General features: G+C 32.9%; 1 protein-coding gene across 2 annotated transcripts in view; it reads right to left on the reverse strand.

Moving 5' to 3' along the window:
* Positions 1-2030: 2030 nt before the first annotated feature.
* The window catches only part of LOC106475499 (glutenin, high molecular weight subunit DX5-like), a 24815-nt gene continuing 2630 nt past the window's right edge, over positions 2031-24215 (reverse strand). The window contains exons 1-5 of one of the 2 annotated variants that reach the window (XM_013936182.2): positions 18514-18596; positions 10017-10123; positions 8123-8151; positions 5471-5629; positions 2031-3372 (exon numbers count right to left, since the gene is read on the reverse strand). In XM_013936182.2, coding sequence (XP_013791636.2) covers positions 2179-3372; positions 5471-5629; positions 8123-8151; positions 10017-10050 — 1416 coding nt within the window. In that variant the 5' untranslated portion in view covers positions 10051-10123; positions 18514-18596 and the 3' untranslated portion in view covers positions 2031-2178. Of the gene's footprint in view, positions 3373-5470; positions 5630-8122; positions 8152-10016; positions 10124-18513; positions 18597-24215 lie in introns of those variants that run through there. The other variant, XM_022380730.1, reaches the window with a different exon arrangement.

Here is a 24215-nt window from a genome sequence, read left to right on the forward strand (position 1 = left end):
GCACAGATAGCCCATTGTGTAGCTTTGTGCTCAATTCAAAAAAAAAAAAAGTCTACAGGTGTCACACATGTGATTATAACGCCATCTTGTAGGTTATTCAATTTAAACATTATCTGCTTATAAGATTGTAAAAGTAAAGTTATTTTACTTATTGGTTATTTGTAACTTTACTAATGCTTACCATGCAGTGTCACGTTCTAGATAACACATACATGCGAAAATCTTTCCAAACTTCACATTTGATTTAATATATTGTTTGATAAACGTATTTACACATATCAGTATTTATGCATAATTAGTGTTTAAGAATTCAGTGAATAATATCAAATATCTTTTCAACTTTGTGATTTGTCAGAAACATGACAGAAACATAGCGTTTCCTATTTAAAAGCTAAAACTATTCGTTAATAATGTATACTAAGCACAGAGAAAACTTTATGTGTGAATAATCCGTGACTATATAATTAGTAAACGTAGTTTTTGCTATAGTTAAGTTAGTCCAAGATATATTTTCGCCATAGTTCAATTAGTGCACCATGTATGTTTGTCTTAGTAAATTTAATGCCTAAAGTAGCGTTCGCTAGAGCTAAATTAGTGCAAGCGATATGTCTTCATAGCTAAATTATTGCATAAGATATTGTTGGTTATAACTAAATTAGTGCATGAGATAGCTTCACGCCTTGTTAACTTAGTGAAAAAGATAATTTAGCATAGCTAAATTAGTGCAAGAGATAATATTCCTCACAATTAAATTAGCCCATTACTCATACTTAAATTACTGCAAGAGATAATATTGTCATAACCAGATTGGAGCATGAGGATTGTTTTCTTATCTAAATCCATGAGTTAATATTTGTCGTACTTAAATTAGTATATGAAATAATACTTGTTATTCTTAAATTAGTGCATGAGACAATATTCCTCATAATTAAATTAGCACATTACTCATACTTAAATTGCTGCATGAGATAATATTCCTCACACTTAAATTAGAATATTAGTCATACTTAAATTGCTACATGAGATAATACTGAGATGAGATTATCGTTTTAAGGCTTTTCGCGCTTTCTGTAGTTTCTTCAAACATATTTGCTGATATGAATAGTATGTGCAGTGGTTAAAGTGAGGCTAAGAAAAATCGCCAAGTGAATCGCTAGGTATACAGAACAGGGGCTAAAAGTGGCAGTAACAATATTAAAAGATAATTTAAAGAGGAACTACAATGAGGAGAATACAATTACACGAGAAAACTGGTCTTTACCAGGCAACTTTGAAATTGCGGCTATCTACAGTGAGGTGGATCTGGGAGTGATGGACGTGTCGAACCTTTAACCATACCACGCAAAGTCGTCCAAACATAGCTGTTGTCAAAACTGATGGTTACTTGTATTCTGTAATATACAATATATACTTAATATAACGCTGCACTGGATAGTTGGTTTTTAAAGTTTTCTAAGAGAAATTACCTTGTGGGCTAGACTCTTCCCCCCCTCTCCCCCACCTCTGCTCCAGATCTACACTTTAACCACTGAGTATATTTATGTAACATTCAATAGATGTATCACCGAATATACTCGCCTTTTTAGGCCAGGGGGATTTTATAATGTGATGGTCAATTCCACTTTTCATTGCTAAAGAGTAGTGAGTGGTGTTGACTAGCTGTCTTCCCTCTGATCTATCACTTCTAAACTAGGGAAGGAAAGCACAGATAGCCTTCGAGTAAATATACGCGAAATTCAACAAAACAAACAAACTTAGTGGAAAAGATTTTATATATCGACTTTGAACTAGTTAATATTTTAAAAGGCACGGTAATGGTTTTAAAATAATAATTTGTAGTATTTTCATACCCTAGTACTTTCCTTGCAAAAAACAACGATCAGTAAACCACACGACAATTTGTCTGAATCTGAGTAAATACCATAAGTGACATAATTCTGTTGTACTAATAACGTTTTTAAAAATGAAAAATTGTCAGAGTTTGTAAAAGACAGCTTTATTATAGTAATTTGTTAAAAATCATAATCACATTTACCTTCCCCGAAGGATAAAATAGCTTAGAGAAATTATACTGGAAACAAGTTTACGTCCCTGGACAGCAAAACCATCTATCCGTTTGTTCCCTAACCCTAATTCCAATCGACAAAAACAAGATGGCTTAACTTCTATAAAACGTCTCTAGCGGTCACCTGGTCCACCCATCATCATCATTCCTCCTGGAAACATCCATGGGTTAGGCCTAAAAGATGTTTGCGGTAAGTCAGGTTGATTGAAGCCAAACTGAATTTGTCGTTGAGGCTGAGTGCGAAGCTGTGATTGGTAGTCACTTTGTTGTTGTGGCCGAGAGTCAAGCAGTGGCTGATAACCAGACTGTGAGCCAGGCTGTTTTTGTGACAGAGACCCAGTTTGAAGCTTGTAGCCAGACTGTTTATGTTGGTGAGAATCAGGCTGGGGTGTGTAAACATACTGTGAACCAGGTTGGTGTTGTGGATGTGAGTCAGGCTGAGGTTTGTAGCTAGGTTGGTTTTGTGGCTGTGAGCCAGGCCGGGGCTTGTAGCCAGACTGTGAACCAGGCTGTTGTTGTGGCTGTAATCCAGGCCGGGGCTTGTAGTCAAACTGTGAACCATGCTGTTGTTGTGGCTGTGATCCAGGCCGGGGCTTATATCCAGACTGTGAACCAGGTTGTTGTTGTGGCTGTGACTGTGGATGTGATCCAGGCCGGGGCTTGTAGCCAGACTGTGAACCAAGCTGTTTTTGAGGGTGTGATCCAGGCCGAGGTTTGTATCCAGACTGTGAACCAAACTGTTGTTGTGGCTGTGGTCCAGACTGGGGCTTGTAGTCAAACTGTGAACCAGGTTGTTGTTGTGGCTGTGACTGTGGATGTGATCCAGGCTGGGGCTTGTAGCCAGACTGTGAACCAAGCTGTTTTTGTGGCTGTGATCCAGGCCGAGGTTTGTATCCAGACTGTGAACCAAGCTGTTGTTGTGGCCGTGATCCAGGCCGAGGCTTGTATCCAGACTGTGAACCAGGCTGTTGTTGTGGCTTTGATCCAGGTCGGGGTTGTATCCAGACTGTGAACAACTGTTGTTGTGACTGTGATTCTGGCCGAGGCTTGTATCCAGGCTGTGAACCAGACTGTCGTTGTGGTTGTGGCTGTAAACCAGGTTGAAGTTGTTGAAGCTCCACCCGATCTTCGGTATGCAACTGCAATGAGGCATTTCCAATTTTGGAGTTTAAGTAATAATAATTGGGTGAATCCTCACACTCAACGCTGAACCAGTAATCACAAGCCAGGATTTTCTGATTAAAGACAGTGCCACTAGTACACATGAACTTGGCCATTCTGTTCTTGGGGTAACACACGTGGTAAACCTTAAATAAGAAAAAGACATTTTTTAACATTGACCCAACTACTTTTCGGTATTTAAAAACGTGTTTCATAAATTTCATAAAAGCATCTCCCATCTTAATTTTTTTTAGGAGGGGAGAAATGGGTATCATATGCATTTCTACTGTGCTGAAAAGGGCTGACGGTCACACAATAAAACTAGGACCAAAGTTAAAAACCAACAGATTTTTTGCTATCCTTTCTGGCTTTCTAACGTTGATGTTTGTTCACTTAGAGTGTATAAAATATTTAGATCTTTCTAGACATAACTAGTCTACCCACTAACCTTTGTCTCTTGAAAACACGAAATGCCTCGAGGCGGATAGAAAATAGGACGAGTTCATCGTTCTACATTTAAGTTTGCTTAGATTGTGCTTTATCTGTTCTTTATTATTTCAGTTTTCACAGTCCTTAAAACTACATTTCTTATTGAATATTCGAGATGGTTTATTAGAGATTACAAATATGAAGCCAGCCTTTAAACCAACAAAATTAGGCTTACATTCTTCTCTCCTAATTAGGAGGCTACATTATAATTTATGTATGTTTGTTCATGCGTTTCTGTGCAGTGTAAACACGAGATAGTCCATATTCATGGACGCAGTTCCGCTATTTGTTGTTAGTGCTCTTTGTCTACACTGTTTTAGGTGACACTCGTTCAGCTGTTGGAAAATAAATTAACTCATTTGAACTTTTATAAAACGGAAACAACAATTTACAAGGATGTTAAGGAAGTTTCTACTGGAAAACCGACTGAAATGAAAGCATTCATAGCATGGAACGTACACAAAGACGCTTTTGTTTTTGTTGCTGCCAGTCTAAAACAACAACAAAAAAAAGACTTCAATATTTATTATTTATGTTTTAGTACTTTCATGATTTGATATTGGGAGCCTTATGTTTTTGCTTATTTATAGCGAAGGCTAGCCTTTTTTATGAAACGACATGAACTCACCCCAGCTTATGATTTTGAAAAAATCTTTAGCAGAAAATGTTGTTCAAAGTACCTAACATTTTTATTTTTTCTGTTTATTATCTTAATTTAGGATAATTTATATATAATTTTAAAGTTTATCACAAAAAAGAAGATTGCTTATGCTGCTAAAACAGACTTCAACAAAATATACACGAACGGAAATTAATTATACATAAGTTTCCAATAATGGCTTGAGACTATGCAACTATTTTTTTATTTACTCACCTAACACTGTGTGCGTCTATATGTTTTATTTTATTTGTATGATACTGTATATATGTTTTATTTTACTCACCTGACACTGACTGACACATCTATATGTTTAGTTTCCCTCGTCCAGCACTATGAACATCTATATGTTTCATTTCACTCACCTGACATTTCACACATCTGTATTATTCATTTTACTCATCTGATACTATACACATCTATATGTTTAGTTTCATCCGTCTAACAGTGTACACATCTATATATTTAGTTTCATCCGTCTAACAGTGTACACATCTATATGTTTAGTTTCATCCGTCTAACAGTGTACACATCTATATGTTTAGTTTCATCCGTCTAACAGTGTACACATCTATATGTTTAGTTTCATCCGTCTAACAGTGTACACATCTACGTGTTAGTTTCATCCGTCTAACAGTGTACACATCTATATGTATAGTTTCATCCGTGAAATGTGTACACATCTGTATGTTTAGTTTCTCTCATCTGACATTGTCTATATCTATAAGTTTTATTTTACTCGTCTGACACCGTAGCCTCCTAGTGACACAGTAGTAAGTCTGCAAGCTTCAATTTCTGTGCTGCGCTCAACTACAAACAAACTGAAAGCGGACACATCTATGTGTTTGCCTTTACTTGTCTGACACTTTACCCATCTAACGGTCTTTACTCACATGACACTGTACACATCTAGTGGTCTTTACTCACCTGAAGTTGTACACATTTAGCGGTTATTACTCACCTGAAACTGTACACATCTAGCGGTTATTACTCACCTGAAACTGTACACATCTAGCGGTTATTACTCACCTGAAACTGTACACATCTAGCGGTTATTACTCACCTGAAACTGTACACATCTAGCGGTTATTACTCACCTGACACCGTGTCTCGACGTCTGCGTATAATCCTGTATACAACTTATCTTTACATGAAAACGACGTCTCAGGAATCTCCCTGTAGTCCGGATAGTCAACTCCGGGCTGACCACGGACTCCCATTTTATCACCGCTGCCATCTTCATCCCACCGCTTGACCTATTGTAAATACCAAAAAAAAACAAAAAAACATTAGCAGTAACAAATAAATATTGTTGCTTATCAGAACGACACAGCGAACGTAAATATTTAAGAAACTAGCATATGGTCTATTAACAGCATCTCCAAGGTTTCGGTCTTTTCTAGTTATCTGTCTATAATCTTTATCCATAATATATATTTACAGTTTATCTATTTGTTTTGTCTGGTACGATTTGATGGTTTGGGCAGTCGACACGCAATCTTCGAGCCAAGAGTTTAAATCTCATCATCTAACATTCTCTTCTCAGCCTTGGGGGGAATTATAATGTGAGGATTAATCCAACTTTTCGTTGTCCAATCGCTGGCAGTGGGTGGTGTTGACTAGCTATCACTTCTAAATTAGGAACGGCTAGCGCAGATAGCCCTTGATTTGCTTTACGGAAAGTTCAAATGAACAACTAACCTACCTATTTTTTTAAACCAAATTTAGGTACTAGCTTATTAGTTGAATCTCGTGAATCTAGTTTTTCACGGTTAAAATATATTTATTTGCCTTTATAGTAGAAAATAAAAACAAACTCGGATTTATCAGTATCTTCTTGAGGATTTACATTAGCATGGTAATGTTTATTCAAGGGAAAAAAAAAGAACATGAAACTTTATCGGAAATGGGAGAGACATTGTGTAGCTACATGTAAAATGTCAGTCTAACAAACTATTGAATGTAGGTTACAAGTCAAATCAAACGTTTCCTGATAATTAAAAACAACACACTATGAATTGATTTTAATCATCAAGAAGAAGAACAGTACGATACGTCAAACTTAAAGTGGGTAGTTTGTTTGTTTTAAAGCAAAGCCATATCGGACTCAACTCCCTGTTTCCACTACAGGGAGTTGAGTGTTGTGAGTCCGTAAACGTACCGCTGTCACCATCGGGGAACGAAAGGACGCAGAACACGAGGAGTTGAAAACATTAGCTGCCGCATACGAAAATTTTGTTTAGAAAAAAACATGACTTTGTTTTCCTTACTTTAGATATCAGTAAATTCCAATCTGTTGCTGAGTTATTGCAAAGCTACACAATAGATTATCTGCGCTTTGTCCATTGCTAGGAATCTAAGCCCAGGATTTTAGCGTTTTAAATTCGTAAAATAACCGTTGACATACGGATGAGACAAATTCCGATCTATGAATGATTATGTAAACGGGTCTGTTGCTAAAATGTACTATTCTGCAGCGTAAGAAAGCCACGTCCTCTAATGATCGTGCTATGAATACTATTAAGAAGAAGGAGTTCTGATGAATAGTTCTTCCGCATACTGCGTATAGTCCTTAAATAAGACTGCGTTGAAAAATAATGTTTGGCTGCTCACATCTTCAGGAACTCTTGTACCTGTTTGTTGGCTGTTATCTGATATGGATGGCCTACAAGAAGTATTGTTTGGCTGTTCACATCTTCAGCACCTCTTGTACCTGTTTGTTGGCTGTTCTCTGATATGGATGGCCTACAGGAAGTATTGTTTGGCTGTTCAGATCTTCAGCACCTCTTGTACCTGTTTGTTGGCTGTTATCTGATATGGTTGGCCTACAGGAAGTATTGTTTGGCTGTTCACATCTTCAGCACCTCTTGTACCTGTTTGTTGGCTGTTCTCTGATATGGTTGGCTTACAGGAAGTAATGTTTGGCTGTTATCTGATATGGTTGGCCTACAGGAAGTATTGTTTGGCTGTTCACATCTTCAGCACCTCTTGTACCTGTTTGTTGGCTGTTCTCTGATCTGGTTGGCCTGCAGGAAGTATTGTTTGGCTGTTCACATCTTTAGCAACTCTTGTACCTGCTTGTTGGCTGTTATCTGATATGGTTGGCCTACAGGAAGTAACTTTTGGCTGTTATACGATATGGTTGGCCTACAGAAATAGTGTTTGGTTGCTCACGTTCTTAGAGACCTTTCTTATCTGTTTGTTGGTTGTTATATAATATACTTTGCCTACAGTAAGTAATATCACATTTCTTTCTGAACACTTGTAGTAAGTGCCTATGCATAGTATTAGCTACTACTTTTTAATGCAAAAGTAACATTGTTGGGCAAAAACAAAAAGAAAACAGAGCAAAATTATCAAAAATATCTAACAGTTCGTAAACAGTATTAAATTGTTATAATTCATTTTAAAGCTAAGATTATGTTGAATAATATAAAACTCACAACACAAATTATAATACGAAACGATGAGCATGCAGCCTAGTAATATTAAGCAGCAATAAATTTTCATAAACAACAACTCAACAGAAAAATCCACACATTTTAAAACACGAGATAGTGAACATGCAACCTCACAATATCGAGCATCAATACATTTTCTTAAGCAAGATGTCAAAATTCTTATTTCTCTGCTGTGATAATTACATATGATTTTGATGACAAAATCTACTCTTTAAATTCCAAGAAGCTAAGTTCTGAAAATGGGGATGAAATTATAAAAATAACTCAATAAATAAGGATTTTACTCACCCTGTTCCCTTTACATACTGACAGCAAACCTGAAAATCAAAATTACATTTTCCTTAAAAAATCTGTATTACATATTTCCTAACAATGCCTGAAAAAAAGAACAACAGAATATAAGTGTTTTTACCTTTCGTACTAAAATAACGGTTTTAAATAAAGAATCTGGAGGAAGTACTATCTTATAATCACAAACAGTTGTTTTTCACATATTTAACATTATTGTAGCGGCCTTCGTGCTATTGAGTAATCTCATGTTGCTGTTCATCTATTCATAAGATATACGGTTAGGTAAATAAGAAAATGTTATATGTTCCTAGTTGTGTATATCAACCCTTTGAGTTTATTACGACAAACACCAAGGCAGTGAGTATTAATTCGATGACATATCGTCGACCTTACATTAATCGTAAATATAAAAAGAAATGAAAACGGGGCTGTAATAAAACTCATATGTATATTTCTATTCAGTTGATAAAGGAAGAAACAAGTAAGTGAAGTGACTGCTATTATTAGTTTCACGACACTACGTCATCTCTCACTAATTAACCTCATAAAGTACTTTGCTAATCATCAGGATATAACGTTGTGTACTTGATATCATTAAAAGTGAACAGCCTGGAATCCATTTCAGACTAAGCTAAATAAAGTTTAAAACAAGACTTGTATTTTTCTTAAAGATTTGTGATAGCTATTTTTCTTACAAACGACCATTATCCGGGTTTATGTGCTTTCTCTAAAGGTTATACTTAAAAAAAAAAAACAGAATTGGTAGGTAAATTTGAATAAGCTATTTGTATATAATGCAGTTAATACGATGAAATATTTATTTCTGAGACATATGCTAGTGTATTAACATATGTGGAAGCAGTAGAAAGTGAGAATTTCGACAATTTAGTATAGATAAAAAGCAATATGTATATAGACAACCAGATAAACGTTATAGAAAGATTTACGTCTGTTGAAAACATTGAAGCTGTATCCTTAATGCTAGATAGAAACAGCTCTAAAAGTTTTAGAATTGTTACTTTGAAGGGAAGTCTATTATATGTTGTATTTTGAACTTCTTCTTTAAAAGATTTACAAAAAGGAGATTGGGCATGTTTTTCTTTTTTATTGACAAAAATTTCAGCCACGTGTGAAGTTTTTCTAGCTTTGTCAATTTCACATAGAATTATTGATGGTATTTGGAATTTAATTTACCTGTCAAAATCGTATGTCTCCCGAATCATAATGGCTTGACATGAGTATTATTCCATTTATTTTGAGTGATTCTTGTAGAAACCTATAAAATTGGCGAACATTTTAAAAACGTAAGGTTTAAATTGAGTTTTCATTAAATAAGCAAGAAACAGTAACTCGGTGTTTTAAACCGTAACCCATATACTCCACAAGTTCAAAACCGTTTCGTCTGACATGTAAATGGAATCGTCAAAGTATTAAAGAGGGTGACAAAAGCTAACAAGAACATGTATAAAAGAAATGCACTTTCAGAGAGCAAGCTCTGTTCAGATAGCATATTTCTAAACAGAAAAGTAAATGAGAATGGAATAGGAAAATTCAAATTCAATATTTATTTCAGCGCGAGATTTACTGTTGCTAACTTTCGTGTTCTGGTTGAAAAAAGCATAGTTTTATTTACGATGCACCAGAGTCCTATACATGCGTGCCACCTATATAAACCACATACATTAGAGTATATATCACATATGGCATTCATTATATTTTTCCATGACGTCTTTACGGTAGTTTTTTCAAACAAAATAATCGTTAGAAATTGCTTAAAACATGTTTCACTTTCTTCATTTGTTGATATCGAAGGCCAGCACTTTAAGAAGAATTAAAAAAACAACAAAAATATACGAAAACAAAATATTTCTCACTTTTGTGTTTCTCTTACCTGTTATTACTAAGGAAAATATGATTTTTTTCATATCGAAAAAATAGTTTTTGGAATTGATATCTTTTATTCAACCGGTACTCCACTTTCAGAATGTAATGTGGTACCTAAAAATAAATAAAAAAATCAAGTCGTTGTAGGCCTATTTGTGGAAAATTCGTGGTTAGTACATTTGAAATATCACATAAAAGTTTTAGCAATTATTTGGATAATTCACCTTTACTTTTTATGGGATTTGTTTAAGTTAAAATGTTTTTAAAAGAAACGCCACCACACCGCAATATTCTAAGCGAGAGGTGATATTTAAAATGCGATGTTCACAGAAGTTACGGAATATTCCCCTTACTGTAGGACAATTTTTAATAGTTTATGAAAGAAAGAATACAACTAGTTTAACCAAAATTTGAAGACTGCAAATATGGAGATTTGTTTCATGGTATCTTTGTTAGTTGTTCGATTTTCTATTTATTTCACGTTTTAAAGGTAGCACTGTGATAAACGTGTTATGTAAATGATGTAAAGAAAAATGATATAAAAAAATACCGAAGAATTTATATTATTGAAATCGAGAGTTTAGAATTAATAAACAACAACAATGAATAATAATATTAAAAACGTTTAAAGTTACTTGTAGATTACTTCACTCCACTTGATGATGCGAGTTGCTTTGTTCGGTACAAATTTATTTGTTTAATCATTTACTTAGCATCGAGTTCATCATGACTTGTGAAACATTTTGATTAACAATAAAATCTGTAATATTTGAACGCTAATGTTAATTGCCCAGAATATAGCACTAGTGATTAACAATAAAATCTGTAATATTTGAACGCTAATGTTAATTGCCCAGAATATAGCACTAGTGATTAACAATAAAATCTGTAATATTTGAACGCTAATGTTAATTGTCCGCCCAAACATACTCGCCCTTTCAGCCATGGGGGCGTTATAATATGACGGTCAATCCCACTATTAGTTGGTAAAATAGTAGCCCAAGAGTTGGCGGTGGGTGGTGATAACTAGCTGTCTTCTCTCTAGTCTTTCACTGCTAAATTAGGGAAGGCTAGCGCAAATAGTCCTCGTGTAGCTTTGCGCGAAATTCAAAAATAACAAAAAACACACTATAAACGTAACCTGCCATTCGGTTAATAAGAGCAGTGCCCCAACTCCATATATATTTGGCTTCAATAAAGCAGGACTCAGGCTTCACTTACGAGGACAGAAAATTAAGGATCCTCAAGTTTGCCTTTGAAGTTCATGTATTGCCATTTTTTGTAGGTTTGTATCCAGACAAACTTTAAATGAAAAATTGCTTCTAGATATTACACACAATTCTATAGGACTGTTGTGAATTATCCGAAACTTTTCATACAGTAAGGCTGAGCGGGTTTCGAACCTAAATCTAGCGGATTTTTATTATACGTTATTCTTTTCAAGATTCATCTCTCTTTTAACTTTTGAGTTCCATTATATTTTCTTCTCCTCACATCAAAAACATTTGTATTCAATTTTTTCATCTTACTCTCCAAATTCTAGCATAACCTGCTTATTTTCCGTTATTGATCTGTATTTTTTATCAGTGCTATAACATACTACCCCCTTCACCAGTTATTTCTAATCCTAGTTTTCATCATCTCACGTTCCACAACCTATGTTCTAAATTGGTAATTTTGTAGTATTTCTCGTTTTCTCAAGATTTATTTAATCAATTTATCACAGCCTCAACTCTTACATTCTTTATTCTCCAAGTTTAGAATACAATTTATTTAAAATATAATTTTGAATCTTATTAACACATTCATAATGACAACGAGACTTTGTTTACTACAGTTATGCATTTTAAATGTCAACAGACAAAACACTTTCACAGCCATTAATTAGTTTACACAAACTATTATTTTGTCGATTTTTGAACATGACATTCAAGTTAATCTACCTCTCGTTATTGTGAGCGTCATAATAAAAGCACAATGTAAGCATTTAATTAGCAATTTGATTAATAGCAACATTAATTTTAACGGAAACAGCGAGGGTATCCACTGACAATAAATTATTTTAAATACTCTTAACTGGTTTAATAATGTAAATCGCATGGGGTCGTATATCATTTTAATTTTAACTTTAGTCACTAATCTTTCAAATGATATTTAATAATCAACTTACTTAATTATACGTAAATATATTGTTCACTACTGCCGAATTAGTTTCATTAAAGTATATGATGTCTTAAACGATTTTAGTGTTACTGAAATGTAATAACTACAATACAACGAGCAAATTCCTAAGTTATAACAGATATATTTAACGTCTATGTACCGTGTTTCTTATTTTGGTTTTACTTTACGTTTTTAGCTTGATTGTGTCTAGAAGTTATTCATCGTTTGACTCGCCTGCCTTTGCCTTTCATTTTGCTACGCCTATTTGTGAAATTGAATAGAAGAAAAATATAAACAAATTAATGTCATATTTGTATTTTCTAAGGTTACTCTCTTTTATCTACCTCTTTGTATTAAAAATGAACTTCTAATTAATATAACATGAATGATATAACAAAGTAATCTAAAAGTCTGAAATTTATCTTTTTTATTAAAGTTAGTAAAAGCAGGAAAAAAAATTAGTTTAATCAAAATTTAAATTCATAAAATTTGACCATTCTTCTAATGAGTTCTAAAAAATCAGAGTATAGCAGAGTTGATTATTAATAAAGTTTTTGTTGGCTTCAATAATAAATGTAATAAAGTATACATTTCAAATTAGATAATACAATATTTCAAGGTTATTACTTCAAAATTAGAATACAATGAACCAATAATCAATTATAATAGTGAGTTTGTGAATGTGGTCTTTACCCGAAAAAAGCTCAAAAAAATTTATACCTTTGAGAAAAATTATGGAAATAAGTGGAAAAAAAACCCTTAGAAATAGGAAAATTATTTCATTTTGAATTTGAAATCAACAAAACGTTAAATCAAGGCCGTGATTCTTATTCCTGCTGGGAATTTTGATTACGGCCCTGATTATTTTTATCATATTGTTACGTATCTGCTCGTTTGTTAATTTCCGGTATAAATTCTTCCCGAGGAACTTCAGCGATACAAGTTCTTTCTTAAATAAAACTAGTTTATTCTTTCTCAATACAACTTTGCAATACACTTAATTTCCACAGTCAATTTAACTTAACACACGCTATAATTCACAACGATTCACGCACTTTACTTACGGTCACTACCGCTCGCTTGACTCAATTATCTGTCTACATCTCTGTCTATCTGCCATTATCTCCACTTTATTTGCCGGGCTTATATACTAAAATAAAGAACGCCTAGAAATAACTAGAGTTGCCAGGAACAGTCATGATCCTTCTAGAAACTCCAGCGCCCATGCTTCCAGCGTCACGCGACTTCCGCTGTCGTAACAATATATTGAATTCATGAAATTCAAGTACAAAGTTATTTAACTTTTCTATTTTCTACTTTTTTATTTCTATTGTAGTTCTGTAAGAAAATATAAAAAGTTAATGTTCTTTCTAGAATAGTTTGTCGTTTGAGATGTTTGTAGGATCTGAGAAAAAACAAACGTTTATTTTATTCAGAAAAGCTTCCTTCTGAATTCCTTGGCAAGAAATTAATAAATACTGAATCATAGGTATAATTAACAAAAAATTCCGGTTTTATCTTAAAATGAGTCATCCAAAGTGTACTCAGGTTTGACAAAATAGATCTCTTTTTAAAATAAATGTGCTACTATTAAAAACATCACAGAAGAAATAGAATAAACATTTTTATAGCAATTATTTCGTAAACCCCTACGCACTGTAGTTGTAATAGTTGTAATAGAAGTTTTCTCTATACTATTGTAGAACCTCAATAAAAGTTACTGGAAACGTTTCTTTCGTTCCAGTAGTGAGCAAGTTGTTAATAAAGAAATTGTTAACAATACAAACATTAATGGGCGTATCGTCAAGAAATAATCTATTAGCATGATAAACAGCAGCGTGTAAAAACATTTGTTGGTGTATTGCCAAGATTTAAACTCTTAACAATGTTCAAATTAACATATAAATAGCGATGTGAAAAACATCTGTGAAAGTATTATTTAAAACGTCTATTGTTAAGAATAAACCTATTAAGAGTACAAATAGTGTGTGTGTATAAAAACATTTGCTAAGAATGATACTATTAACAGTACAAATAGCGCGTGTAAAGTAAAAGCATTTACAGCAAGTAGGGCGATGTTTATAAATGTCGATGAAGGGACAAAAAATTGCATTACGAATAACGTGTAGAAACATTGATAGGAGTATTGTGAAGAATGTTTTACACTAGATCTGACACAATTTTTTTAATTCAAATAATTACAATAGGAATTTAAATGAAGAGCAAAAAATGTGTAAACTCTCAGTGACCTTTTGGGGAATGAGGATCAAATTACTTACATTTAGATTCGGTATTAAATTGTGTTAAAATTTGCACCTTAATCTTAACTTATTATTTTGTTACGCCATCTAGTGGTAGCACTGTTACCTGTCGAACTTTATGATGTTTCACTTCAGCTCGTGACTCGTTTGTTCAAATATACGATAGTTGAGATATATTTATCAATCTTATCTTACTTAAATTTGTGTTCCCCAACGAGACAGCGGTAAGTCTATGGACTTATAACGCTAACATCCAGGATTCTATCCCTGTGATGGACACGGCAGATAGCCCAATGTGGTTTTGCTGTAAAAAAAATCAAACCAGTCGTAAATATATTTCAATTAGTTCAAATTTCATAAAAATATTTTTTCTAGCTTCCACATTTTGTGACTTTTTTCGTGGTTACAATTTCAATATCGTATTTTAACTCACTATAACTATATTTTGATATTAAAAGATTTACCATTGAAGTATTTTTGTTTTTCTGCAACAGAAACTTGGTTTTTCATAGTGATGTATAAATTTAGATTTAAATATTGTCAATAAAGATGCTGAGAGTTTCAGAACATCTTGATATATTTACTGGGACTACTAAGCCCATGTACATGTTAAAACATGCATATTGAAGTTGACTATTATTTTTTTTAATTTTGTCACAAAAGCATAAAGGCCAAAGTTAACTTTAATAATCAGTCTACAAGTTCTTCATTTATCTACTTTTTTCTACAACCAAATAAATGAGCAGTTGCCATTGGAAATACGATACAGTATTCTCTTTAAGTGCGTTTTTTACGTACGTAAAAAAGGAAAATTATAAAAAATTATTTTCGAGTACTCTTCTCGACACAAACTCTAACGCTGTGGTGGTTTTATTTCTATTATTTTTTTCTAAAAATTGTGGAATATTACGTCCAATATAGAAGAAATATAATAAATAAATAAAATCTAGTCATTATTTCTCCCTAACTCAGAGGGGCCAAATCTTCGTATCAAGTGGGTTGAAGTTCGCCTGCTCATTAATGCCCAGATAGTATAGAAGGTGGGTTAAATATATAGTACATTTCCTCCTCAGATACTAGTTATACTAATCCCGTTTCTTATTAATGCACACTATCTACTCAGAAAGTAGTCATACTAATTCAGTTTCTTATTAACGCACACTACCTACTCAGAGAGTAGTCATACTAATTCAGTTTCTTATTAATGCACATTACCTACTCAGAAAGTAGTTATACTAATCCAATTTCTTATTAACGCACACTATCTGTTCAGAAAGTAGTTATACTAATCCAATTTCTTATTAACGCACACTACCTACTCAGAAAGTAGCTATGCTAATCCAATTTCTTATTAACGCACACTATGTGCTCAGAAAGTAGTCATACTAATTCAGTTTCTTATTAACGCACACTACCTACTCAGAAAGTAGTTATACTAATCCAATTTCTTATTAACGCACACTATCTACTCAGAAAGTAGTTATACTAATCCACTTTGTTATTAACGCAAACTACCTACTCAGAAAGTAGTTATACTAATTCAGTTTCTTATTAACGCCCACTATCTACTCAGAAAGTAGCTATACTAATCCAATTTCTTATTAACGCACACTATCTACTCAGAAAGTGTTTATACTAATCCAGTTTCTTATTAACGCAAACTACCTACTCAGAAAGTAGTTATACTAATTCAGTTTCTTATTAACGCCCACTATCTACTCAGAAAGTAGTTATACTAATTCAGTTTCTTATTAACGGACACTATCTACTCAGAAAGTAGTTATACTAATCCAGCATGGGCCCCCGTAAGAAGGGGCAAGGGGGGTCACTTGACCCCACTGGATTTTCAAAAAGAAAGAAAATTACTAGATATGTAAAATTATTCTTCTATGTTATTGGAAAACCATAAAATATTTGCATTTCGATTTCATAATCTTTTCAAACTGGAGTTACTTGACCCCCCATATTTTTTTTCTAATGGCGCCCTTGTAATCCAATATCTTATTAACGCACACTACCTACACAGAAAGTATTTATACTAATCCAATTTCTTATTAACGCACACTATCTAGTAAAAACCAGTAAAAATGCTTCTTTATTTAGGAATACCTCCTAGTGATTCAGCGGTAGGTCTGATAGCTTATAACGCTAAAAATCGAGATTCGATACCAAGGTGGGCAGTGCAAAAATAGCCCATTGTGTAACTAAGTTTTTAACAATAAATAAACAGTACTTTGGTACTAGTTATACTGATCCAGTTTCTCGTTAAGGAATATTACTATCGCAGAAACTACATGCAGTTATATTTATCTACTATATAACTGAGAAACTAGCTATACTAATTCAATTTATTTCTGAGAAATTAGTTATACTGATCCGGTTTCTCATTAAAGAATGTTACTATCTCAGAAACGAGTTATATTTATCCACTATATAACTGAGAAACTAGCTATACTAATTCAATTTATTAATGAGGAACTAGTTACACTAACGTTATTTTCAACGATATAGTATTACAGTACGAACTGCCTAATTTAATAAAACATCTTAATGTCATTTAATACATGCAGCAAAACGTGGAAAAAAACCTATTTTTTAAGATGGTACAATTTATGAAATATTTTAGTTGCTAAATCTTTATGTAAACCATGCTTGAAAACATATACATAATTCTATAAGCTAAAATAACCCAAAGCGTTTTGTCGTAGTACTATTAACGCGAACACTAAGAAACAACGTTTGTTTTAAGATTTACTTTTTAATTAGCGTAAATAATACAATTATAAGAATAAAACTTTCCAGAAATGGTTAATTAGTTACTGAAACGTCAGTTAAAAGAGCTTGGGAAATTCTAATTGGGTTTTTCTTTTTAAAAACGGTTATAATTAATAAAAATAATAAATTGGTAGATCAATAGCCTTACAGTTTTCTCGTGTTTCGAAGCATTACTGGCATCTCTAGTTTCAGAAAGCATATTAAAATTCAATTTTAAAATTCGTCCTACAAAAATCATAATCGCAAAAGTTAGGTAATTTTAAACTTTGAAATTTACAAAGTCTTTGGAAACTGGTTATTTTACGTTTATAATTATAACTTTTTGTGACACCTCAACTCAGCTAAAAATAGGGCTTTAATGCATGCACTGGACACAGCATAGATAGCCTATTGTGTAGCTTTGTGCTTTACAACAAGCAAACGAGTAAGGTTTTGGTGACTAAAAATTGTTTTGTTGTACTAAAACATTTAAGTATGTGGCAAAAGTTTCAGGAGGTATTTACAGCTACTTATAAATTATATACATAACATACTACAGTTCCTCCGGTGGGTCAACGGTAAGTTTACGGAGTTACAACACTAAAATCCCAGGTTTGATTCTCTCACGCTCGACAGAGCGCAGACAGCCATTTCGCTAGAAAACAATAATACATCAACAAGCTATTATATGAAACTAACTGACATTTTTCTAAGGTTGTTGCTATTCTTAACTCAGTACGTTTGATTGAACAATTTTTTGTGTTTTCTCTTTCTTTACAATTCGGTCTTTTTTCTAATTTTGAGTTATTATTAACGTATTTCCAACCTCAGTTTATCCCTTAAAACAAAACTAAATTCACGTGGAAAACTTTAACGAGACGTAATACAATTGAGTCAAAAACTCTGATGAAATTAACTTTTTTTTTTCTGTGCAACTTTTGAAATTACAATGTTCCTTTGGGTTAACAACAAACAAAACGACAAGCTTTATGCATGCAACCATCCAGAGCCTCAGTGGAAAGTCTGAATGCTTATAACACTGAAACTTGGGTTTCAATACCCGTAGTGGGCACAGCACAGATAGCCCATTGTGCAGCTTCACTTCACTACAAACAAATACAATTCTGCATGTACTCCTGTGTCTTAAAGCTTACAAAATTTGAATTGGTACAAAATCCCTTGAGATTCTCTAGTATAATACTATAAGATTATTTTTATGCTTCATGAAGAAGAAAAAAAAAGAGTGAGTTAGTAATTAAGCTTAAGAGAGAGTTTAACGTAAGGAAGTATTGGATTTTTAATCATTTTGTAGAAATGAAAGCCTACCTTGTGATTAACTTTCACTCAGGACAGTGACTCAGACGATCCACTGATGTTTTTACTATTCATGTGGGTTAGGTCACACACTAAAGTGAACGATGAGATGAACTCTGATGTTAAGTTTATATACTTTCAGCAAACGTTAAAACCGGTTAAGTGCGTCATGGGGCGGAGAAAACACAGGAAGCGCAGATGAAGATGATTACCTTTACAATGATATCAAAATATTCCTTTTCCAGGTAAAAACTTGACAAAAGAAGGAAGAGGTCCGTTGCTCACTTTATTTTTTAGGATTTTACGTAATTAGTAAACAAATAAAAGTTTAAGTGATTTTTTAAAGAGACATCTCCACATAAGGTCATGGTCACATGGAGAAAGGCCTTCTGTTGATAGCCAGAGGGAGAGGACATTAGACTGTTAGTTACCTTTCTACTAAGTCGTGGTGACATTCTTGTCTTGAAAATGTGAGTTGGACAATGTAGTATAGATTAATTATTTATGAGAAACTAAAACAAAGAAACCATCCATTTTTAGGGTGGATTGCACCACTTATACTTTATTGCATTTGTGGTCACAAGAGTAACGACAGTTGTCTACTCGCTGGTTGGCTTTAATTTTTTTTCTTTATTGGAATACTTACTTACTCCTGCAATATCATAATAACTCAGCCTGGTTTTTGAGATCTGAGTTTCTTTTCTTTTTCTTTTTTACTATAGCGAACGAAAGGTCCTAGCTTTAAGGCTTCGACAGATTTTCATCTTATGTCAGAACAAATCTTAATACACAGGCTATTTTGATATTTCAAAACTATTGTTCGTTGCTTACTTATTGAACATTAGTTTACAAAAGTCTTACAGTTCAAACTTCATTGGTGAGCAAACATAGTAATGATTAGGTCTAGCTGAAGTTATTATTATATGATTGTCTTCATCAGGTCTTGAAGATTTTTTGATGAATAACAAAACCAAAAGACTGATACCTTTTGTCAGTTCAAATTCCAGCATAATCCTATATTTTCACCTTTTACATAATGTATATTTTTGGCTATTCCTTCTCATTGTTGTAGGTGTTTTTGGATTTGTGAAACCGATTTTGACGTGTTACAGTTCACACTTCTCTTTACCTTACACTGAAAGTTTCAGTTTGATCCCTTTCTCTCTATTGTAAGACTACATACTTGCAGGATTTGATATAAACTACTTTAGGTGTTTGAATAACACATACAAAATTCACATATAGATTATATTCTTCTTTATTAATTGCAGCTTTATTTTCACATATGTTACGTATTAAAATTTCGAATGGTCTGAAACCGAGCTAAATGATAATTTAAATTTAGTAGTTAAATAAATGCCGATATATCTCCAACTTTATGATATTTGCCAACCAGATTGATACACACAGCTTTCTTTTTTTTAATACAATTATATTTTAATACACAAACACAAACAATAATACAATTTACAATAACAGTTATTACACACAATGATTTATATACACAAGTTTCACAAACTTACAAGCAATATAAAGTATTATTTCTAGTCTGGAACTTCCTTGATGTCTTATCGAGAGTTCACGATGAGCGAATTAATTTCGAGTTGACGTAGGTACAATTCACTTAATAGGAAGCTAGCTAGCTCTGTAGTTCTCGCTGATCACACGCCGATTACCGGTCTAGTTTCTTTTACCGCTAAAGTTATATAATATCTTCGTAAAAGTATTAATGTCCGATGTGAATCCACTGAAGTTAAATGATTTGTAATGCTTGAAATGTATAAATGTTCCTGGTCAAATATCTGAAGCTTCTCGATCAATAAGTGTTAATCACAATTATAGCTTTGGAGGTTTATAGTATACCAAATATAGCACACCAGTAATATATAGTGTTTTCGGTTATATTTATAGGCGTGTGGAGAGTTTCTCGAAAATTCAGATTACGTAACAATACAAAGCTACACTAGCATTTACGTACACACATATCTTATTGATTCTTACACTGGAGAATCTTCTACAACTTTATAGAATAGGCGGGAGTTTTGCAATGCATATTTAACAGTATACATTATGTACATTTCTAAATGTAAATTTAATTTAAACAAACATCGATATTAAAATAAATATAGAACAATAAATCCGTCACAAGGCTAAGACTTGTTTCTTCATTTTGATATAATCCCCTAGTCATATGGGATTCTAGGTTTCTTTAGAAATTGAAATCACTGTTATATGTTATATGCACATCTATTCCTTGATTTAACTTTTAAAGAATGTTAGAAATATCAAATACATTTCATTCAGTTTCCCAATTTTGGATTCTATAAAACAAGCAATATTTTAATTTAAATAGTAAAATTTTAGTAAGATTGAACGACTACAGGATCAAAGAATATTATCTCTAGTACGAAATTAACAGCTATATATATAATATATATGAGTTGTAGATTAGGCTTAGCCTAATCGATTTATAGGAGGGATAAGTTTGGAACCATATAGGTCTATTTATAATTTAAAATTCTATAAAACAAAATCTGCCATCTTTCTCTCTCTTTGCGTTTTTCTTATAAAAACTCCATTCGACTATTGACATCGCTAAATCAGTGAAGAGTGGTCATAGATATAAACTGAACAAAGAATACCTAGTTTACATTGTTATTATAATGAAAATGTAACAAGTACAATTCACATGTTTTTAGGAAATATAAAGTAACTTATGTTGAATATGTTAAATGATTTTTTATGAAACATTCACCTTTCTAACAATATACATCCTCTCCTAAAAAACATGAGCAAGGTGAAAATAAAAACATATATATATATATAATGCTAATTGGTAAATCAAACACCAACTGTCCGTTTTTTTTTGTCATAAACCAAAAAATATGTACAGTAAAAAGTTTATTTTGTAGAAAAAAATCTAAGGTTTAGGATCAGATAAGTAAAGCCATTCATAAACAAAGATTTAGCGTATTGTTTGGCAAGGATGACTTTGTTCAACTTCACGTTGTTATTGTTACTGTCAGCGATTTCCTTTCTTACAATCATTTGGTAAAATCAGAACGTGAGAGCTTCTGACAGCTATCAGTGTCGAAAGAGGAAAAGTCAAAACCGCTTTTTGTTTCTTTTATAGTTGTCACGCAGGAACAAGGAGAAAGTTGTTACAGATTACACAGAAAATAAAAGATGAACAGGTAAGTGGTGGGAGATGAGCATGGATGGCATGAGTAAATGCACTTTTCATGCAATCGAGGTCAGTAGGTGGTCTCGAACTACCTTTTAGCTCTTTTAGTCATAAACAAGGTAGATACAGATCGAAAATATGTGTGTATAAGTTAAGTACGTTTAACGTAAAGATGCTAAACCTAAACACGAAATAACAGAGATAACTTAGTATGCATTGTTTTGTTCCAAAATATGGTTTACTTAAAGAAAATACGTTTTCACAATAACCTGACAATAAAATGCAATCATAATTCACGACGGAAGGTCGTAACAACAAAATATAAAGAATGTTACATTAGGTTTTATGTTCCATGAGATTGACTTCTTTGAGCATTTTCCTTGATTGTGGTTTCACTAGATCATCTTTATATGGATTGTAATCGTATTACACCGTTTACTTTTACAAATGAGATAATATTAGACAGTTTACATTTGAAAACGATGTGGTGTACTTTATACAAATGATGATAATATTAGACCGTTTACATTTGAAAACAGTGTTGTATACCTTATACAAATGATGATAATATGAGACCGTTTACATTTGAAAACGATGTGGTGTACCTTATACAAATGAGATAATATTAGACCGTTTACATTTGAAAACGATGTGGTATACCTTATACAAATGATGATAATATTAGACCGTTTACATTTGAAAACGATGTGGTATACCTTATACAAATGATGATAATATTAGACCGTTTACATTTGAAAACGATGTGGTATACCTTATACAAATGATGATATTATTAGACCGTTTACATTTGAAAGTGCGGTATACCTTATGCGGATGTATAATAGTATTAATGCAGTAATATGACATAAACAAATTTCCCAAACTTACGTCATACGTTGCTATTAATCTCCTTCATCATGGCTTACATGATACTCTAATTAGACTCACTAGTAAATACTGGAAAAAAAAACTGCTATACCACCTGAAAAAACAAACAAACAAAAACTCTCCAAAATAACCTAAAATGTCCAGAACTATAAGAGCAGGTGTTTCTTTTAATATAAGAAAATTAATAGTGCTTAAGTTACTTTCACACGTATTTTAATCTGAGTTACTTCTGTGTTCGGCTTATTTGTTGCATTTACCATTCTGTTTTCTTATTTCTGTGGATTCCATATGGACTAAAACTCTTGTTCTTCTCCTTCCGTTCCTATGTATTCCTTTCCTCCATTTTTCTCATTTTCTATCTTAAGCAGCACGTGTCTGAAGTTATACACGGAATTGGTTTCTCTAGACATCTCGGGAATTGTTTCTAATTACCTTCTAGGCTTGTTTGTTTGTTTTAGAGCAAAGTCACATTAAGATATCTGCTATATCCACTGCAGGGAATCAAACCCCGTATTTTAGCGTTGTAAGTCCGTAAACGTACCACTGTGCCATCGGGAGACTACTTTCAACCTCAAGAAATAATACAAATTATGTCTCAATAAACTCAATATTATTCATAATAGTTTAAGTTTGTCACCAAGTACAAGTAAAAAGAACCAATTAAAATAGGGTGTAAAACAGAAGTAAAGATATTTTCAGCTATTAGAATGAGCGTTTATATTTCTGAGCTGCAATAAAAATATAAAACAAATCTTCCTTAGTTAGATTTTTTGTTTACTTGTTTGTTTGTAGTTAAGCACAAAGCTACACAAAGGGCTATCTATGTTCTGCCCACCACGGGTATCGAAACCCGGATTCTAAGTTAGATTTCTAAAATTATATTTATTTTCTCTCTTAAAGACGTTTTATTCATTGAACCGCCTATTTTAAGCATACTCCAAAAATAGTGGCACAGCTGCATGTCTGCGGACATTTACCAATAGAAACCGGGTTTCGATACCCGTGATGGGCAGAGCACAGATAGTCCAATGTGTAGCTTTGTGCTTAACTATAAACAAACAAACAAACAAAATTTATTACAACTTGTCAAATATGCTGAAATTGATTTAATGCGATGAAAATTATAATGTAATGCTTACATTGAACTAAAGAGTTTCTTATTTCGTTAGGCCTGACAATCCGCTGAAAAACGTGGTATTATACATGTTAATATTATATGACTGAAAGCAAAGCGAGAATAGCTTGTTTAGCCTTGTAAGCTTTGCAGATTCATTACTTAATACTTCAGTCACGATAGTTTTTAAGTTATTAATGTTTTTTCGAGTTTTTCATAAATACAAAAATATAAAAAATTACACGTTATAGTTGCCTTTTTTGAAAATAACAAACATAACATTTAATTTGAACCAACCTAAGCTGCAATTAATCTAATCTTACCTAATCTAACCCAACCTAATCTGACTTAACCGAAGTTAGCCCAACATAAGTAAGTCTAATCGTAACCTAACAAAACGTGATTTTACAAAGTGTTGTACGAACACGATTTCTAGAAACACACAACACTCGGCGAACAAATGTTGGTCCACATTTTGTTACAGCGTGAAAGGTATATATAGAGTTTGTTTGTTTCAGAAAGTTCACG

This window comes from Limulus polyphemus, unplaced genomic scaffold (assembly GCF_000517525.1).
Source record: "Limulus polyphemus unplaced genomic scaffold, Limulus_polyphemus-2.1.2 Scaffold147, whole genome shotgun sequence".
NCBI classification, from domain to species: domain Eukaryota; kingdom Metazoa; phylum Arthropoda; class Merostomata; order Xiphosura; family Limulidae; genus Limulus; species Limulus polyphemus.